At 66.8% G+C, this 20,500-nt stretch overlaps 1 protein-coding gene and 1 long non-coding RNA gene across 2 annotated transcripts in view; one reads left to right on the forward strand and one right to left on the reverse strand.

Annotated features, from left to right (window-relative positions):
* Positions 1-1,331: 1,331 nt before the first annotated feature.
* Positions 1,332-5,775, reverse strand: LOC309685787. Its single transcript, XR_014270492.1, has 3 exons — positions 5,746-5,775; positions 2,582-2,614; positions 1,332-1,417 (listed from the first exon to the last, which is right to left on the reverse strand). It is a non-coding gene; the product is annotated as an uncharacterized lncRNA (long non-coding RNA).
* Positions 5,776-5,819: 44 nt separating this feature from the next.
* Positions 5,820-20,500, forward strand: part of LOC309685788 (pre-mRNA-splicing factor SYF1-like) — a gene marked incomplete at its 3' end in the record, with an annotated part of 53,128 nt that continues 38,447 nt past the window's right edge. Inside the window, exons 1-5 of the mRNA XM_082501504.1 lie at positions 5,820-6,176; positions 8,330-8,478; positions 10,798-10,921; positions 14,892-15,089; positions 19,679-19,813. Of these exons, the coding sequence (XP_082357630.1) occupies positions 5,922-6,176; positions 8,330-8,478; positions 10,798-10,921; positions 14,892-15,089; positions 19,679-19,813 (861 nt within the window). The remainder of the gene's footprint in view (positions 6,177-8,329; positions 8,479-10,797; positions 10,922-14,891; positions 15,090-19,678; positions 19,814-20,500) is intronic.

Consider the following 20,500-nt stretch of genomic DNA (forward strand, 5'->3'; position numbering starts at 1 on the left):
GTGACAGGATGTGGCCACGTGTCCCCTCTGTCACCAATGGGGCCACCTCGATGGCATCAGGAGATGGCCATGGTGACAGGATGTGGCCCTGTGTCCCCTCTGTCACCAATGTGGCCGCAGCGATGGCGTCAGGAGATGACCATGGTGACAAGATGTGGCCACGGTGACAGGATGTGGCCATGTGTCCCCTCTGTCACCAATGGGGCCACCTCGATGGCATCAGGAGATGGCCATGGTGACAAGATGTGGCCCTGTGTCCCCTCTGTCACCAACGTGGCCACAGCGATGGCATCAGGATGAAGCCACATGTCCCCTCTGTCACCAAGATGGCCACAGAGATGGCATCAGGAAATGGCCATGGTGACAAGATGTGGCCACATGTCCCCTCCGTCACCAACACGGCCACGGCGATGGCGTCAGGACACGTCCATGGTGACAGGATGTGGCCACGTGTCCCCTCTGTCACCAAGATGGCCACAGAGATGGCATCAGGAGATGGCCATGGTGACAGGATGCGGCCCTGTGTCCCCTCTGTCACCAACGTGGCCGCAGCGATGGCATCAAGATGAAGCCACGTGTCCCCTCTTTCACCAAGATGGCCACAGAGATGGCATCAGGAGACGGCCATGGTGACAGGATGTGGCCACGTGTCCCCTCTGTCACCAACACGGCCACGTCGATGGCATCAGGAGATGGCCATGGTGACAAGATGTGGCCACGGTGACAGGATGTGGCCACGTGTCCCCTCTGTCACCAAGATGGCCACCTCGATGGCATCAGGAGATGTCCATGGTGACAGGATGTGGCCCTGTGTCCCCTCTGTCACCAACACGGCCACGGTGATGGCATCAGGACATGTCCATGGTGACAGGATGTGGCCACGTGTCCCCTCTGTCACCAAGATGGCCACAGAGATGGCATCAGGAGATGGCCATGGTGACAGGATGTGGCCACGTGTCCCCTCTGTCACCAACACGGCCACGGCGATGGCATCAGGATAAAGCCACGTGTCCCCTCTGTCACCAACACGGCCACGTTGTCACGATGAAGCCACGTCGAGCTGCCACGTGTCCCCTCTGTCACCACATGGTCACGGCGATGGCATGAGGACACATCCATGGTGACAGGATGTGGCCACGTGTCCCCTCTGTCACCAACGTGGCCGCAGCGATGGCATCAGGACGAAGCCACGTGTCCCCTCTGTCACCAACACGGCCACGTTGTCACGACGAAGCCACGTCGAGCCGCCACGTGTCCCCTCTGTCACCAAGGTGGCCACGGCGCTGGTGTCCCGACGCTGCCACGGGTGCCCTGTGTCACCGCGGGGGTGGCGGTGGCCGGGTGTCCCCGTGTCCCCTCAGTCCCGTGTCACCTTCCCCTCCCGCAGCCGCCGCTTCAGCTCAGCCATCGCCTGGCGCTGGGGGGGACACGGGGGGGGGTCAGGGGACAGCGGGGACACGCGGGTGGCCCCAGGGGGACACCGCGCCCCACCGGGGCGGGGACAGGAGTGTCCCCAGGTGAGAAGGTGTCCCCTGTGTCACCCCCCACCTGGTGGGGGGCTGCGGTGGCACTGGTGGGGGGAGGAGACACCTCGGGGACATCGGGGACATTGGGGACATCAGGGATGGGGGGGGGGGGGGGGGCATTGGGGCACCAGGGGGGGGACATTGGGGACAGTTGGGGACAGTGGGGACACGGGGGGGGGGAGGGATGCTGGGGACACCAGGGGGTGACATTGGGGGCACCGGGGGGGGATACTGGGGATGTTGGGGACACTGGGGGGTGATGTTGGGGACACTGGGGTGGATGCCGGGAGCGTTGGGGGCACTGAGGTGACACTGGGGACACCAGGGGGATGCTGGGGGCGTTGGGGACACTGGGGGGTGACATTGGGGACACCGGGGAGGGACACTGGGGATGTTGGGGACACCGGGGGGGACACTGGGGACAGCAGGGGAGATGCTGGGGATGTTGGGGACACCGGGGGGTGACATTGGGGACACTGGGGGGGGGGACTGGGGACAGCAGGGTGGATGCTGGGGATGTTGGGGACACCGGGGTGACGTTAGGGACACGGGGGGTGACGGGGACACCGGGGGGGACACTGGGGACAGCAGGGTGGATGCTGGGGGCGTTGGGGACACCGGGGGGTGACATTGGGGACACCAGGGGGGATGCTGGGGATGTTGGGGACACGGGGGGGTGACGCTGGGGACACTGGGGGGTGACATTGGGGACACTGGGGGGGGGGACACTGGGGATGTTGGGGACACTGGGGGGGACATTGGGGACAGCAGGGTGGATGCTGGGGGCGTTGGGGACACCAGGGTGACGTTGGGGACATGGGGGGTGACGGGGACACTGGGGGGGACACTGGGGATGTTGGGGACACCGGGGGTGACATTGGGGACACTGGGGGGGGGGACACTGGGGACAGCAGGGTGGATGCTGGGGGTGTTGGGGATACGGGGGGGTGACGTTGGGGACACCGAGGTGACATTGGGGACGCCGAGGGGGACGTTGGGGACACGGGGGGGGTGACATTGGGGACACGCGGGGGGGGGGGGGGGGTGTCTCTTACCCGCTGGGGGTCGTCCGGAGGAAAGATCTCCCTCTGGGGAAGAGAGTGGGGTCAGAGGGGGGGACAGGGGGGGGGACACGGGGCCCCTCCCCCCATCCGAGGTGTCCCCGGTGGCCGGGTGACCCCTCCCCCGCCCCGAGGGGACAGCGGGGGACCGGGGGACCCCTCCCCCACCTTGCGGCGCACCACCGGTCCCTGGAAGGGCTCCGCCCGGTTGGACACCCAGAAGACCCCCACCGGGAAGGACAGGTACAGCAGCATCTGGGGACAAGGGACACTGTCACCCGGTGCCACCCCCGCCACCCCCCCCCCCCCCCCGGGTCACCCCGTCACCACCCACCCCGGTGCGGGGCACACGCTGTCCCCACCGATGTCACCCGTGCCTCGGTGTCACCTCCTGTCCCCACTGATGTCACCTGTGCCCGGGTGTCACCTACTGTCCCCACCACTGTCACCTCTGATGAGGTGTCCCCAGTGTCACCTGCTGTCCCCACCACTGTCACCTCTGATGAGGTGTCCCCAGTGTCACCTGCTGTCCCCAACGATGTCACTTCTGATGAGGTGTCCCCAGTGTCACCTGCTGTCCCCACCACTGTCACCTGTGATGGGGTGTCCCTAATGCCACCTACTGTCCCCACCGATGTCACCTGTACCCCAGTGTCACCGACTGTCCCCACCACTGTCACCTCTAATGAGGTGTCCCCAGTGTCACCTACTGTCCCCACCGATGTCACCTGTACCCCAGTGTCACCGACTGTCCCCACTACTGTCACCTCTGATGAGGTGTCCCCAGTGTCACCTACTGTCCCCACCACTGTCACCTGTGCCTCAGTGTCACCTCCTGTCCCCACCACTGTCACCTGTGATGGGGTGTCTCCAATGTCACCTATGGTCCCCACCAATGTCACCTGTGCCTCAGTGTCACCTCCTGTCCCCACCGATGTCACCTGTGCCTGGGTGTCCCTAATGCCACCTACTGTCCCCACCGATGTCACCTGTACCCCAGTGGCACCGACTGTCCCCACCACTGTCACCTCTGATGAGGTGTCCCCAGTGTCACCTACTGCCCCCAACGATGTCACCTGTGCCTCAGTGTCACCTCCTGTCCCCACCACTGTCACCTGTGATGGGGTGTCTCCAATGTCACCTATGGTCCCCACCGATGTCACCTGTGCCTCAGTGTCACCTCCTGTCCCCACCGATGTCACCTGTACCCCAGTGTCACCTACTGTCCCCACCACTGTCACCTCTGATGAGGTGTCCCCAGTGTCACCTGCTGTCCCCAACGATGTCACCTGTGCCTCAGTGTCACCTGCTGTCCCCACCACTGCCACCTGTGATAAGGTGTCCCCAGTGTCACCTACTGTCCCCAACAATGTCACCTGTGCCTCAGTGTCACCTGCTGTCCCTCCCCACCGATGGCCCCTGTGATGGGGTGTCTCAAGTGTCACCTGCTGTCCCCACCACTGTCACCTGTGCCTCAGTGTCACCTCCTGTCCCCACCACTGTCACCTGTGATGGGGTGTCTCCAATGTCACCTATGGTCCCCACCAATGTCACCTGTGCCTCAGTGTCACCTCCTGTCCCCACCGATGTCACCTGTGCCTGGGTGTCCCTAATGCCACCTACTGTCCCCACCGATGTCACCTGTACCCCAGTGGCACCGACTGTCCCCACCACTGTCACCTCTGATGAGGTGTCCCCAGTGTCACCTACTGCCCCCAACGATGTCACCTGTGCCTCAGTGTCACCTCCTGTCCCCACCACTGTCACCTGTGATGGGGTGTCTCCAATGTCACCTATGGTCCCCACCGATGTCACCTGTGCCTCAGTGTCACCTCCTGTCCCCACCGATGTCACCTGTACCCCAGTGTCACCTACTGTCCCCACCACTGTCACCTCTGATGAGGTGTCCCCAGTGTCACCTGCTGTCCCCAACGATGTCACCTGTGCCTCAGTGTCACCTGCTGTCCCCACCACTGCCACCTGTGATAAGGTGTCCCCAGTGTCACCTACTGTCCCCAACAATGTCACCTGTGCCTCAGTGTCACCTGCTGTCCCTCCCCACCGATGGCCCCTGTGATGGGGTGTCTCAAGTGTCACCTGCTGTCCCCACCACTGTCACCTGTGCCTCAGTGTCACCTCCTGTCCCCACCACTGTCACCTGTGATGGGGTGTCTCCAATGTCACCTATGGTCCCCACCAATGTCACCTGTGCCTCAGTGTCACCTCCTGTCCCCACCGATGTCACCTGTGCCTGGGTGTCCCTAATGCCACCTACTGTCCCCACCGATGTCACCTGTACCCCAGTGGCACCGACTGTCCCCACCACTGTCACCTCTGATGAGGTGTCCCCAGTGTCACCTACTGCCCCCAACGATGTCACCTGTGCCTCAGTGTCACCTCCTGTCCCCACCACTGTCACCTGTGATGGGGTGTCTCCAATGTCACCTATGGTCCCCACCGATGTCACCTGTGCCTCAGTGTCACCTCCTGTCCCCACCGATGTCACCTGTACCCCAGTGTCACCTACTGTCCCCACCACTGTCACCTCTGATGAGGTGTCCCCAGTGTCACCTGCTGTCCCCAACGATGTCACCTGTGCCTCAGTGTCACCTGCTGTCCCCACCACTGCCACCTGTGATAAGGTGTCCACAGTGTCACCTACTGTCCCCAACAATGTCACCTGTGCCTCAGTGTCACCTCCTGTCCCTCCCCACCGATGGCCCCTGTGATGGGGTGTCTCAAGTGTCACCTGCTGTCCCCAACGATGTCACCTGTGCCTCAGTGTCACCTCCTGTCCCCACCACTGTCACCTGTGATGGGGTGTCCCTAATGCCACCTACTGTCCCCACCGATGTCACCTGTACCCCAGTGTCACCGACTGTCCCCACCACTGTCACCTGTGATGTGGTGTCCCCAGTGTCACCTCTGTCCCCACCGATGTCACCTGTGCTAATACCCCCCAACAGCCCCCCCTTACTACCCCCCGGGGCTAATACCCCACAACTGCCCCCCCTCATTGTCCCCCCCCCCCCCCCCCCGGCTCATACCCCCAACTCCCCCCCCCCCCCCCTTATTGCCCTCCTCCCCCGGGCTAATACCCCTCAACTGCCCCCCTTTATTGCCCCCCCCCCCCCGGGGTAATTCCGCCCCCCGCGCACCCGCAGGATCTCCAACTTCACCCCCATGGCGCCTCCAGGGCTCCTCAGCACTTCCGCCTCCCCCCTCCCCCCCGTCACCCCTCCACCCCGCAACACGGCGGCCTCCCATTGGTCCCGCGCGCAGCCCCGCCGCCGCCTCATTGGCTGGGGACGAGCGCGACGGGAGGGGCGGGGGAATGTCCTTTGAAGGGCGGGAGCGATGGCCAATGAGGAGAGGGCGCGGGCGGAAGTGGCGTCATCGCGGCTCGCCGGAAGAGGCAGTGGAGCGGGGGAAAATGGCGGAGGCGGAGGTGGAGGAGGAGATGGCGGAGGTGGAGGAGGAGATGGCGGAGCGGGAGGAGCCGCCGGTGGCGGCGGCGGCGCCGGGAACGGCCCCGGGAGCGGCCCCGGGAGCGGAGCTGGAGCAGCCCGAGCGGCCCGAGCTGCGCTTCGTGAGTGCGGGAGGCGGTGGTGGGGGCCGGGGCCGGGGTGGGCCTGGGCCTGGGGCTGGGGCTGGGCCTCTGCCCCCCCATCTGCTTCTGTCCTTGCCCCGACCCTGTCCGTGTCCCCACGACTGTCCCCGGGTCCCCTCTAAAGCCCCTGTCGCCACCCCCTCCTGTAGCCGTGTCGCTGGGTGCCCGTCTTCTCCCACATCCCTGTCCCTCTTCTTGTCCCCATGTCCCCCGTGCCCCCCCCCCCTTCTGCGTTCCGTGTGCCTTGTCACCGTCCCTGTCACCATCCCTGTCACCTCTCGCTCTGCGTCCCTGTCACCCTTTGCTCCCTGTCCCCGCTACTCCGTGTCCCCATCCCTCCTCGTTCTGACTCCCCGTCGCCCCCCTCCCGTCACCCCCCACTCTCACCCTCCGTCCCCATTGTCCCCGTCCCCCCTTGTGCCCTGTCCTTCTAGTGCCTTGTCGCCATTGTCCCCATCCCCTCTTGCTCTCACCCCCGTCCCTCTCCCACCCTGTCCCATTGTCCCCATCCCCTCTTGTGCCCTGTCCCCGTTGTCCCTGTTGTCCCTGTCCTCCTTTGTGCCCTGTCCCCGTTGTCCCTGTCCTCCTTTGTGCCCTGTCCCCGCTGTCCCTCTCCCCGTCCCTCCTTGCCCTCTGTCCCCGCTGTCCCTCTCCTGCCCTGTCCCTGTTGTCCCCGTTTGCTCTCCCACCCTGTCCTGTTGTCCCCATCCCCCCTTGTGCCTTGTCCCCATTGTCCCTGTTCTTCCTGACCATTTGTCCCTGTCCCTCTCCCGCCCTGTCCCTCTCCCGCCCTGTCCCTCTCCCGCCCTGTCCCTCTCCCGCCCTGTCCCCGTTGTCCCTTTTTGCTCTTGCTCCCTGTCCCCGTCCCCTCTCGCGCCCCGTCCCCCCTTGTGCCCTGTCCTTCTCCCACCCCGTCCCCGTTGTCCCCGTTGTCCCCTCTCGCGCCCCGTCCCCAGTTGTCCCTGTTTGCTCTTGCTCCCTGTCCTTCTCCCACCCTGTCCCCGTTGTCCCTGTCATTCCTCTCGTGCCCCGTCCCTGTCCCCCCTTGTGCCCTGTCCTTCTCCCACCCTGTCCCCGTCGTCCCCTCTCGCGCCCCGTCCCCGGTTGTCCCTGTCCTTCTCCCGCCCCGGCCCCGTTGTCCCTCTCGCGCCCCGTCCCCATCGTCCCTGTCCCCCCTTGCTCCCTGTCCTTCTCCCACCCTGTCCCCGTTGTCCCTGTCGTCCCCTCTCGTGCCCTGTCCCCTCTCGCGCCCCGTCCCCGGTTGTCCCTGTCCTTCTCCCGCCCCGTCCCTGTTGTCCCTGTTTGCTCTTGCTCCCTGTCCTTCTTCCACCCTGTCCCCGTTGTCCCCGTCGTCCCCTCTCGCGCCCCGTCCCCGTCGTCCCCTCTCGCGCCCCGTCCCCGTCGTCCCCTCTCGCGCCCCGTCCCCGTCGTCCCCTCTCGCGCCCCGTCCCCGTCGTCCCCTCTCGCGCCCCGTCCCCGTCGTCCCTCTCGCGCCCCGTCCCCGTCGTCCCTCTCGCGCCCCGTCCCCGTCGTCCCTCTCGCGCCCCGTCCCCGTCGTCCCTCTCGCGCCCCGTCCCCGTCGTCCCCGTCGTCCCTCTCGCGCCCCGTCCCCGTCGTCCCCGTCGTCCCTCTCGCGCCCCGTCCCCGTCGTCCCCGTCGTCCCTCTCGCGCCCCGTCCCCGTCGTCCCTGTTTGCTCTTGCTCCCTGTCCTTCTTCCACCCTGTCACCGTTGTCCCTGTCGTCCCCTCTCCCGCCCCGTCCCCGGTTGTCCCTGTCATCCCTCTCGCGCCCCGTCCCCTCTCGCGCCCCGTCCTTCTCCCGCCCCGTCCCCGGTGTCCCTGTCATCCCTCTCGCGCCCCGTCCCCTCTCGCGCACCGTCCTTCTCCCGCCCCGTCCCCGGTGTCCCTGTCATCCCTCTCGCGCCCCGTCCCCTCTCGCGCCCCGTCCCCTCTCGCGCCCCGTCCCCTCTCGCGCCCCGTCCCCTCTCGTCCCTGTCCCTTCTCCCGCCCCGTCCCCGGTGTCCCTGTCCCCCCTTGTGCTCTGTCCTTCTCCCACCCTGTCCCCGTTGTCCCCCTCGCGCCCCGTCCCCCTGTCCCCCCCCGCCCCCCCCGACGCGCTGTCCCCGTCGGCAGGAGGAGGAGGACGTGCAGCACGAGGAGGAGATCCTGCGCAACCCCTTCTCGGTGCGGTGTTGGCTGCGCTACACTCAGGCGCGGCAGAAGGGCCCCCCCGCCCGCCTCAACCTCCTCTTCGAGCGCGCCCTGCGGGAGCTGCCCGGCAGGTGGGGACACCGCGGGGACACCGCGGGGACACGGGGCCGGGGGGGGGCGCCTCGGGGGGGACAGGGGTCTCACGGGGATGGGGGGGAGCACAGGGACCTCGGGGGGGGAGGGGGGATGGGGATACGGGGGCACCTCGGGGGTGTCCTCGCAGGGGATGGGGACCTCGGGGGTGTCCTCCTGGGGGACACGGGGACCTCAGGGGCACATTGGGGATGTCCTCAGGGGAGACACAGGGACCTCGGGGGTGTCGTCACGGGGGACACAGGGACCTCAGGGGCACATTGGGGATGTCCTCGGTGGGGACAGGGACCTCAGGGGACACGGGGACCTCGGGGGTGTCCTCCTGGGGGACACGGGGACTTCAGGTGCACATTGGGGATGTCGTCGGTGGGGACAGGGACCTCGGGGGTGTCCTCTTGGGGGACATGGGGACCTCGGGGGTGTCCTCCTGGGGGACACGGGGACCTCAGGGGTGTCCTCCTGGGGGACACGGGGACATCAGGTACACATTGGGGATGTCCTCAGGGGGGACACAGGGACCTCGGGGGTGTCCTCCTGGGGGACAGGAACCTCAGGGGGGACTTAGGGGCACATTGGGGATGTCCTCAGGGGGACATGGGGACCTCAGGGGTGTCCTCACAGGGGACAGGGACCTGGTGGTGTCCTCCTGGGGGACACGGGGACCTCAGGGGTGTCCTCACGGGGGACAGAGGGACCTCAGGGTCACATTGGGGATGTCCTCGGTGGGGACAGGGACCTCAGGGGACACAGGGACCTCGGGGGTGTCCTCCTGGGGGACAGAGGGACCTCAGGGTCACATTGGGGATGTCCTCAGGGGGGACAGGGACCTCAGGGGACACGGGGACCTCAGGGGTGTCCTCCTGAGGGACAGAGGGACCTCAGGTGCACATTGGGGACGTCCTCCTGGGGGACATGGGGACCTCGAGGGTGTCCTCCTGGGGGACACGGGGACCTCAGGGGTGTCCTCCTGGGGGACACGGGGACCTCAGGGGTGTCCTCCTGGGGGACATGGGGACATCAGGTACACATTGGGGATGTCCTCAGGGGGGACACAGGGACCTCGGGGGTGTCCTCTTGGGGGACAGGAACCTCAGGGGGGACTTAGGGGCACATTGGGGATGTCCTCAGGGGGACATGGGGACCTCGAGGGTGTCCTCACAGGGGACAGGGACCTGGTGGTGTCCTCCTGGGGGACACGGGGACCTCAGGGGTGTCCTCACGGGGGACAGAGGGACCTCAGGGTCACATTGGGGATGTTCTCGGTGGGGACAGGGACCTCAGGGGACACAGGGACCTCGGGGGGTGTCCTCCTGGGGGACAGAGGGACCTCAGGTGCACATTGGGGACGTCCTCAGGGGGGACATGGGGACCTCGAGGGTGTCCACCTGGGGGACATGGGGACCTCAGGTGCACATTGGGGATGTCCTCAGGGGGGACATGGGGACCTCAAAGGTGTCCCCCTGGGGGACACGGGGACCTCAGGGGTGTCATCGGGGGGACACAGGGACTTCAGGGGCACATTGGGGATGTCCTCAGTGGGGACATGGGGACCTCGAGGGTGTCCTCCTGGGGGACACGGGGACTTCAGGGGCACATTGGGGATGTCCTCAGGGGGACACGGGGACCTCGGGGGTGTCCTTGTGAGGGACAGGGACCTCAGGGGGGGACAGGGGGACACCTCGGGGGTGTCCTTGTGGGGGACGGGGACCTCGGGGGTGTCCTCAGGGGGGGACAAAGGGACTTTAGGAGCACATTGGGGATGTCCTCAGGGGGGACAGGGACCTCGGGGGTGTCCTCTTGGGGGACATGGGGACCTCGGGGGTGTCCTCCTGGGGGACACGGGGACATCAGGGGCACATTGGGGATGTCCTCCTGGGGGACACGGGGACCTCGGGGGTGTCCTCCTGGGGGACAGAGGGACATCAGGGGCACATTGGGGATGTCCTCAGGGGGGACACGGGGACCTCGGGGGTGTCCTTGTGAGGGACGTGGACCTCAGGGGGGGACAGGGGGACACCTCGGGGGTGTCCTTGTGGGGGATGGGGACCTCGGGGGTGTCCTCAGGGGGGGACAAAGGGACTTTAGGAGCACATTGGGGATGTCCTCAGGGGGGACATGGGGACCTCGGGGGTGTTCTCAGGGGGTGGGGGACTTTGGGGGGGGGGGGGGGATATAGGGACACTCTGTGGGGCGAGGGAGGGGGACGGGGCCACGCTGGGTCCCCTCATGGGTGATGGGGCCATCCCGCGGTGGCAGGGGGTGGGGGTGGTGACAGACCCGTCCCCGTCCCCTCCCAGTTACAAGCTGTGGTACCAGTACCTGCGGCAGCGGCGGCAGCAGGTGAAGGGGCGCTGCCCCACAGACCCGGCCTACGAGGAGGCCAACGCCTGCCACGAGCGCGCCCTCGTCTTCATGCACAAGGTGGGGACACGGGGGGGACACGGGGACAAGGGGGGGACACGGGGACAAGGGGGGGGACAGGGGGACACGGGGACAAGGGGGGGACACGGGGACGGGGGGGACACGGGGACAAGGGGGGGGACAGGGGGACACGGGGACAAGGGGGGGACACGGGGACGGGGGGGACACGGGGACAAGGGGGGGACACGGGGACAAGGGGAGGGACGGGGGGGACACGGGGACAAGGGGGGGACACGGGGACAAGGGGAGGGACGGGGGACACGGGGACAAGGGGGGGACACGGGGACGGGGGGGACATGGGGACAAGGGGGGGACAAGGGGGGGGACAGGGGGACACGGGGACGGGGGGGACACGGGGACAAGTGGGGGACATGGGGACGGGGGGACACGGGGACAAGGGGGGGGACGGGGGGACACGGGGACAAGGGGGGGACACGGGGACAAGGGGGGGGACATGGGGACACGGGGGGGTACACGGGGATGGGGGGGATACGGGGACGCGGGGGGTGACACGGCCGTGGGGGGTGTGGGCAGCTGGAGGGGACACAGAGGTGGGGGGTGTGGGGAGGGGCGGGGGGGGACACGGGGGGGACAGGGGGATGGGGGGACACGGGGACAAGGGGGGGACACGGGGACACGGGGACAAGGGGGGATATGGGGACAAGGGGGGACATGGGGACAAGGGGGGGACGGGGATGGGGGGGATATGGGGACAAGGGGGGGGACATGGGGACACGGGGGGGACACGGGGATGGGGGGGATACGGGGACATGGGGGGTGACACAGCCGTGGGGGGTGTGGGCAGCTGGAGGGGACACAGAGGTGGGGGGTGTGGGGAGGGGCGGGGGGGACAGGGGGACAAGGGGGGGGACATGGGGACAAGGGGGGGGACAGGGGGACGGGGGGGGACACGGGGACAAGGGGGGGGACATGGGGACACGGGGGGGGACACGGGGATGGGGGGGATACGGGGACGCGGGGGGTGACACAGCCGTGGGGGGTGTGGGCAGCTGGAGGGGACACAGAGGGGGGGGGGGTGGGTGTGGGGAGGGGTGGGGGGGGGACACGGGGGGGACAGGGGGATGGGGGGACACGGGGACAGGGGGGGGACACGGGGACACGGGGACAAGGGGGGATATGGGGACAAGGGGGGACATGTGGGGTGACACGGCCGTGGGGGGTGTGGGCAGCTGGAGGGGACACAGAGGTGGGGGGTGTGGGGAGGGGCGGGGGGGGACACGGGGGGGACAGGGGGATGGGGGGACACGGGGACAGGGGGGGGACACGGGGACGGGGGGGATATGGGGACAAGGGGGGACGCGGGGGGTGACACGGCCGTGGGGGGTGTGGGGAGGAGCTGGGGGGACGGGGACATTAAGGGGGACGTGGAGCCCCACAAGCTCTCCCCGGCCCCATAACCACCCCCACAGCTGCCCCCCCAGCCCCATAGCTACCCTTGCAAGCTCTTCTTAGCCCCACAACTGCCCCCACACGCACCCCCCCAGCCCCACAACTACCGCCGTAAGCCCTCCCCAGCCCCACAACTGCCCCTACACCCCCCCCAGCCCCATAGCTCCCCCTGTGAGCTCCCCCAGCCCCATAGCGAGCCATGCAAACCCGCTCCAGCCCTACAGTTGCCCCCATGCACCCCTGACAGCCCCATAACTACCCCTTCCCCCCCCCCCAGCCCTATAGCTACCCTTGTAAGCCCTCCCCAGCCCCATAACTGCCTCCACACACCCCTGACAGCCCCATAACTGCCCCCACGAGGCCTCCCCAGCCCCATAACTGCCCCACTGAGACCTCCCCAGTCCAACAACTGCCCCCACACACCCCTGACAGCCCCATAACTGCCCCCACGCATGGGTTCCAGCCCCATAACTCCCCCCGCAAATCCTTCTCAGCCCCATAACTGTCCCCACGAGGGCTCTCCAGCCCCATAACTGCCTCCACACACCCCTGACAGCCCCATAACTTCCCTTTCAAGGCCTCCCCAGCCCCATAACTGCCCCAGTGAGACCTCCCCAGTCCAACAACTGCCCCCACACACCCCTGACAGCCCCATAACTGCCCCCACGCACGTGTTCCAGCCCCATAACTCACCCTCCAAATCCTTCTCAGCCCCATAACTGCCCCCACGCACCGCTGACAGCCCCATAACTGCCTCCACGAGGCCTCCCCAGCCCCATAACTGCTTCCACACACCCCTAACAGCCCCATAACTTCCCCTTCGAGGCCTCCCCAGCCCCATAACTGCCTCCACGCATGGGTTCCAGCCCCATAACTCCCCCTGCAAATCCTTCTCAGCCCCATAACTGTCCCCACAAGGGCTCTGCAGCCCCATAACTGCCCCCACGCACCCCTAGCAGCCCCATAGCTACCCCCACGCACATATTCCAGCCCCATAACTGCCTCCACACACCCCTGACAGCCCCATAACTTCCTCTATGTGGCCTCCCCAGCCCCATAACTGTCTCCACGCACCCCTGACAGCCCCATAGCTACCCACACACACATATTCCAGCCCTATAAATGCCCCCACACACCCCTGACAGCCCCATAACTTCCCCTTCGAGGCCTCCCCAGCCCCATAACTGTCCCCACGAGGGCTCTCCAGCCCCATAACTACCTCCACGCACCCCTGACAGCCCCATAACTTCCCCTTCGAGGCCTCCCCAGCCCCATAACTTCCCCCACGAGGGCTCTCCAGCCCCATAACTGCCTCCACGCACCCCTGACAGCCCCATAGCTTCCCCTTCAAGGCCTCCCCAGCCCCATAACTGCCCCCACACACCCCTAACAGCCCCATAACTTCCCCCACGAGGGCTCTCCAGCCCCATAACTGCCCCCACGCACCCCTGACAGCCCCATAACTTCCCCTTCAAGGCCTCCCCAGCCCCATAACTGCCCCCACGCACCCCTAACAGCCCCATAACTTCCCCTTCGAGGCCTCCCCAGCCCCATAACTGCCCCCACGCACCCCTGACAGCCCCATAACTTCCCCTTCGAGGCCTCCCCAGCCCCATAACTGTCCCCACGAGGGCTCTCCAGCCCCATAACTACCTCCACGCACCCCTGACAGCCCCATAACTTCCCCTTCGAGGCCTCCCCAGCCCCATAACTTCCCCCACGAGGGCTCTCCAGCCCCATAACTGCCTCCACGCACCCCTGACAGCCCCATAGCTTCCCCTTCAAGGCCTCCCCAGCCCCATAACTGCCCCCACACACCCCTAACAGCCCCATAACTTCCCCCACGAGGGCTCTCCAGCCCCATAACTGCCCCCACGCACCCCTGACAGCCCCATAACTTCCCCTTCAAGGCCTCCCCAGCCCCATAACTGCCCCCACGCACCCCTAACAGCCCCATAACTTCCCCTTCGAGGCCTCCCCAGCCCCATAACTGCCCCCACGCAACCCTGACAGCCCCATAACTTCCCCTTCGAGGCCTCCCCAGCCCCATAACTGCCCCCACGCACCCCTGACAGCCCCATAACTTCCCCTTCGAGGCCTCCCCAGCCCCATAACTGCCTCCAGACACCCCTGACAGCCCCATAACTTCCCCTTCGAGGCCTCTCCACCCCCATAACTGTCCCCACGAGGGCTTTCCAGCCCCATAACTGCCCCCACACACCCCTGACAGCCCCATAACTTCCCCTTCAAGGCCTCCCCGGCCCCATAACTGCCCCCACACACCCCTGACAGCCCCATAACTTCCCCATCAAGGCCTCCCCGGCCCCATAACTGCCCCCACACACCCCTGACAGCCCCATAACTTCCCCATCAAGGCCTCCCCAGCCCCATAACTGCCCCCACACACCCCTAACAGCCCCATAACTTCCCCTTCAAGGCCTCCCCAGCCCCATAACTGCCCCCACACACCCCTGACAGCCCCATAACTTCCTCCGCGAGGCCTCCCCAGCCCCATAACTGCCCCGTTCCCCCCCCCTCTCCTTTCCCCTCTGCCCCACAGATGCCCCGCATCTGGCTGGACTACTGCCAGTTCCTGGTGGAACAGGGCCGCATCACGCGGACGCGCCGCACCTTCGACCGGGCGCTGCGGGCGCTGCCCATCACCCAACACCACCGCGTCTGGCCCCTCTACCTCCAGTTCGTGCGCCGCTACCCCCTGCCCGAGACCGCCGTCCGCGTCTACCGCCGCTTCCTGAAGGTACGCGCCCCGCCGGTGGCACTTGGGGCGGTGACAGAGCCGGCGGTGTCACCCTGAGGTGGTGGAAGCACCCGGTGATGGCGCCCCGTGGTGGTGGTTGACCCCGTGGTGGTGGTTGACCCCCTGGTGTCACCACAGGGTATTGGCGCAAGTGGTGGTGGCATCTGGGGTGGTGGCACAGCCGGTGGTGTCACCCTGAGGTGGTGGAAGCACCCGGTGATGTCGCCCCATGGTGGTGGTTGACCCCGTGGTGGTGGTTGACCCCGTGGTGGTGGTCGGCCCCGTGGTGGTGGTTGACCCCATGGTGTCACCCTGAGGTGGTGAAAGCACCCGGTGATGTCGCCCCATGGTGGTGGTTGACCCCGTGGTGGTGGTTGACCCCGTGGTGGTGGTTGACCCTGTGGTGGTGGTCGGCCCTGTGGTGGTGGTTGACCCCGTGGTGTCACCCTGAGGTGGTGGCATCTGGGGTGGTGGCACAGCCGGTGTTGTCACCCTGAGGTGGTGAAAGCACCCGGTGATGTCGCCCCGTGGTGGTGGTTGACCCCGTGGTGGTGGTTGACCCCATGGTGTCACCCTGTGGTGGTGGCATCTGGGGTGGTGGCACAGCCGGTGTTGTCACCCTGAGGTGGTGAAAGCACCCGGTGATGTCGTCCCGTGGTGGTGGTTGATCCCATGGTGGTGGTTGACCCCATGGTGGTGGTTGACCCCGTGGTGGTGGTCGACCCCGTGGTGGTGGTTGACCCCCTGGTGTCACCACAGGGTATTGGCGCAAGTGGTGGTGGCATCTGGGGTGGTGGCACAGCCGGTGGTGTCACCCTGAGGTGCTGGAAGCACCCGGTGATGTCGCCCCGTGGTGGTGGTTGACCCCGTGGTGGTGGTTGACCCCGTGGTGGTGGTTGACCCCGTGGTGGTGGTCGACCCTGTGGTGGTGGTTGACCCCGTGGTGTCACCCTGTGGTGGTGGCATCTGGGGTGGTGGCACAGCCGGTGGTGTCACCCTGAGGTGGTGGAAGCACCCGGTGATGTCGCCCCGTGGTGGTGGTTGACCCCGTGGTGGTGGTCGGCCCCGTGGTGTCACCCTGTGGTGGTGGCATCTGGGGTGGTGGCACAGCCAGTGGTGTCACCCCGTGGTGGTGGTTGACCTCCTGGTGTCACCACAGGGTATCGGCGCAAGTGGTGGTGGCACCTGTGGTGGTGGAAGCACCCAATGATGTCCCCTCAGGGTGGTGGTAGACCCTATGGTGTCACCCCATGGTGGTGGCCAACCCCGTGGTGGTGGTCGGCCCCGTGGTGGTGGTTGACCCCATGGTGTCACCCTGAGATGGTGAAAGCACCCGGTGAAGTTGCCCCGTGGTGGTGGTTGACCCCATGGTGGTGGTCGACCCCATGGTGTCACCCTGTGGTGGTGGCATCTGGGGTGGTAGCACAGCCGATGGTGTCACCCTGAGGTGGTGAAAGCACCCGGTGATGTCGCCCCATGGTGGTGGTTGATCCCATGGTGGTGGTCGACCCCGTGGTGGTGGTTGGCCCCATGGTGGTGGTTGACCCCGTGGTGGTGGTTGACCCCGTGGTGGTGGTCGACCCCGTGGTGGTGGTTGACCCCCTGGTGTCACCACAGGGTATTGGCGCAAGTGGTGGTGGCATCTGGGGTGGTGGCACAGCCGGTGGTGTCACCCTGAGGTGGTGGAAGCACCCGGTGATGTCGCCCCGTGGTGGTGGTTGACCCCCGTGGTGGTGGTTGACCTCGTGGTGGTGGTCGACCCCATGGTGGTGGTCGACCCCCTGGTGTCACCACAGGGTATTGGCGCAAGTGGTGGTGGCATCTGGGGTGGTGGCACAGCCGGTGTTGTCACCCTGAGGTGGTGGAAGCACCCGGTGATGTCGCCCCGTGGTGGTGGTTGACCCCGTGGTGGTGGTTGACCCCATGGTGTCACCCTGTGGTGGTGGCATCTGGGGTGGTGGCACAGCCAGTGGTGTCACCCCATGGTGGTGGTTGACCTCCTGGTGTCACCACAGGGTATTGGCGCAAGTGGTGGTGGCACCTGTGGTGGTGGAAGCACCCAATGATGTTCCCTCAGAGTGGTGGTAGACCCTGTGGTGTCACCCCATGGTGGTGGCCGACCCCGTGGTGGTGGTCGACCCCGTGGTGGTGGTCGACCCCGTGGTGGTGGTTGACCCCATGGTGTCACCCTGTGGTGGTGGCATCTGGGGTGGTGGCACAGCTGGTGGTGTCACCCTGAGGTGTTGGAAGCACCCGGTGATGTCGCCCCGTGGTGGTGGTTGACCCCGTGGTGGTGGTTGACCCCGTGGTGGTGGTCGACCCCGTGGTGGTGGTCGACCCCCTGGTGTCACCACAGGGTATTGGCGCAAGTGGTGGTGGCATCTGGGGTGGTGGCACAGCCGGTGTTGTCACCCTGAGGTGGTGGAAGCACCCGGTGATGGCGCCCCGTGGTGGTGGTTGACCCCGTGGTGGTGGTTGACCCTGTGGTGGTGGTCGGCCCTGTGGTGGTGGTTGACCCCGTGGTGGTGGTCGGCCCTGTGGTGGTGGTTGACCCTGTGGTGGTGGTCGGCCCTGTGGTGGTGGTTGACCCCGTGGTGGTGGTCGGCCCTGTGGTGGTGGTTGACCCCGTGGTGTCACCCTGAGGTGGTGGCATCTGGGGTGGTGGCACAGCCGGTGTTGTCACCCTGAGGTGGTGGAAGCACCCGGTGATGTCGCCCCGTGGTGGTGGTTGACCCCGTGGTGGTGGTTGACCCCATGGTGTCACCCTGTGGTGGTGGCATCTGGGGTGGTGGCACAGCCGGTGTTGTCACCCTGAGGTGGTGGAAGCACCCGGTGATGGCGCCCCGTGGTGGTGGTTGACCCTGTGGTGGTGGTTGACCCCATGGTGTCACCCTGTGGTGGTGGCATCTGGGGTGGTGGCACAGCCGGTGTTGTCACCCTGAGGTGGTGGAAGCACCCGGTGATGGCGCCCCGTGGTGGTGGTTGACCCCATGGTGGTGGCTGACTCCATGGTGTCACCCCATGGTGGTGGCACAGCCGGTGGTGTCACCCTGAGGTGGTGGAAGCACCCGGTGATGTCACCCCGTGGTGGTGGTTGACCCCCTGGTGTCACCACAGGGTATCGGCGCAAGTGGTGGTGGCACCTGTGGTGGTGGAAGCACCCAATGATGTCCCCTCAGGGTGGTGGTAGACCCTGTGGTGTCACCCCGTGGTGGTGGCATCTGGGGTGGTGGCCCAGCCAGTGGTGTCCCCCTGAGGTGGCGGAAGCACCCGGTGATGGCGCCCCACGGAGGGCAGGGAGGGAGGCGTAGGGGACACGAGGGATAGGGACACTGGTGACACGTAGGGCGTGGTGCAGGGACGGGGGTGGCAGGGACAGGGGTGGCAGGGAGGGGGGTGGCAGGGACGGGGGTGGCAGGGACGGGGGTGGCAGGGACAGGGGTGGCACAGAGGTGGGAGGGGACACGTGGCGAGATAGAGGTGGCAAAGCCACACGGAGCAGGGACAGGGGGCGGGGAGAGGTGACAGGGACACTCGGAGCAGGGACAGAGGGGACACCGAGGAAGGACAGAGCAGGGACGGAGGTGACACGGAGCAGAGAAGGAGGTGACAGAGGTGACACAGAGCAGGGACGGAGGTGACACAGGGCAGGGACAGAGGTGACAGAGGTGACACAGAGTGGGGACAGAGGTGACACGGAGCAGGGACAGAGGTGACAGAGGTGACATGGAGCAGGGACAAAGGTGACACAGAGCAGGGAAGGAGGTGACAGAGGTGACATGGAGCAGAGAAGGTGCCAGAGGTGACACGGAGCAGGGACAGAGGTGACATGGAGCAGAGAAGGAGGTGACAGAGGTGACACAGAGCGGGGACGGAGGTGACACAGGGCAGGGACAGAGGTGACAGAGGTGACACAGAGCGGGGACAGAGGTGACACGGAGCAGGGACAGAGGTGACAGAGGTGACACAGAGCGGGGACAGAGGTGACAGAGGTGACACAGAGCAGGGACGGAGGTGACACGGAGCAGGGACGGAGGTGACAGAGGTGACACAGAGCGGGGACAGAGGTGACACAGAGCAGAGAAGGTGACAGAGGTGACACGGAGCAGGGACAGAGGTGACAGAGGTGACACGGAGCAGGGACGGAGGTGACATGGAGCAGGGACAGAGGTGACAGAGGTGACACAGAGCGGGGACGGAGGTGACACAGAGCAGGGACAGAGGTGACAGAGGTGACACAGAGCGGGGACAGAGGTGACACAGAGCAGGGACAGAGGTGACAGAGGTGACACAGAGCGGGGACAGAGGTGACACAGAGCAGGGACAGAGGTGACAGAGGTGACACAGAGCAGGGACAGAGGTGACAGAGGTGACACAGAGCGGGGACAGAGGTGACACAGAGCAGGGACAGAGGTGACAGAGGTGACACGGAGCAGAGAAGGAGGTGACAGGGAGAGGTGGCCCGGCATGTCGGGTGCCAGCGGGCGGGCTTGGGGACAGCGGGGGACGGACGGACGGACGGACGCACACCTTGGGGACCGTCCCCGCGTGTGTCACACGTGTCCCCCCATGTGTCCCCCCCCCCCCAGCTGAGCCCCGAGAGCGCGGAGGAGTACGTGGGGTACCTGCGCTCCGTGGGGCGGTTGGACGAGGCCGCCCTGCGCCTGGCCCGCCTCGTTAACGACGAGCGCTTCGTCTCCAAGGAGGGCAAGTCTAATTACCAGGTGGGTGCCTCGGGGGGGGGGGGGGGGCACCCATGGGTGCTCTGGGGGGGGGCACCCAGGGGGGGATGGGGGGCACCCGGTGGGATGAGAGGATGGTGACGGGGTGGGGGTCAGGGAGGGGGAAAGGGGGTCTGGGGGGCACCAGGAGGGGTTGGGGGGGGTGAAAAGGGGTTGGGGGGGCACCCATGGGTGCTTGAGGGGGGGGGCACCCATGGGTGCGGGGGGGGGCACCCAGGGGTGCAGGGAGGGCAACCAGGGGGGGATGGGGGGCACCCGGGGGGGGCTGAGAGGATGGTGACAGGGTGGGGGTCGGGGAGGGGGAAAGGGGGTCTGGGGGGCACCAGGAGGGGTTGGGGGGGGGCAGGAGGGGCTGTGGGGGCACCCATGGGTGCTGGGGGGGGGTCATGGGTCCTGGGGGGGCACCCATGGGTGCAGGGGGGGCACCCAAGGGGGGATGGGGTGCACCCGGTGGGCTGAGAGGATGGTGACCAGTTGGGGTTCGGGAGGGGGAAAGGGGGTCTGGGGGGCACCAGGAGGGGTTGGGGGGGGCACCCATGGGTGCTTGAGGGGGGGGGGCACCCATGGGTGCGGGGGGGGGCACCCATGGGTGCTGGGGGGGGGACCCAGGGGGAGATGGGGGGCACCCGGTGGGCTGAGAGGATGGTGACGGGGTGGGGGTCAGGGAGG

Source organism: Vanellus vanellus (genome assembly GCF_965231255.1).
Source record: "Vanellus vanellus genome assembly, contig: HAP1_SCAFFOLD_1018, whole genome shotgun sequence".
Classification (NCBI taxonomy): Eukaryota; Metazoa; Chordata; class Aves; order Charadriiformes; family Charadriidae; genus Vanellus; species Vanellus vanellus.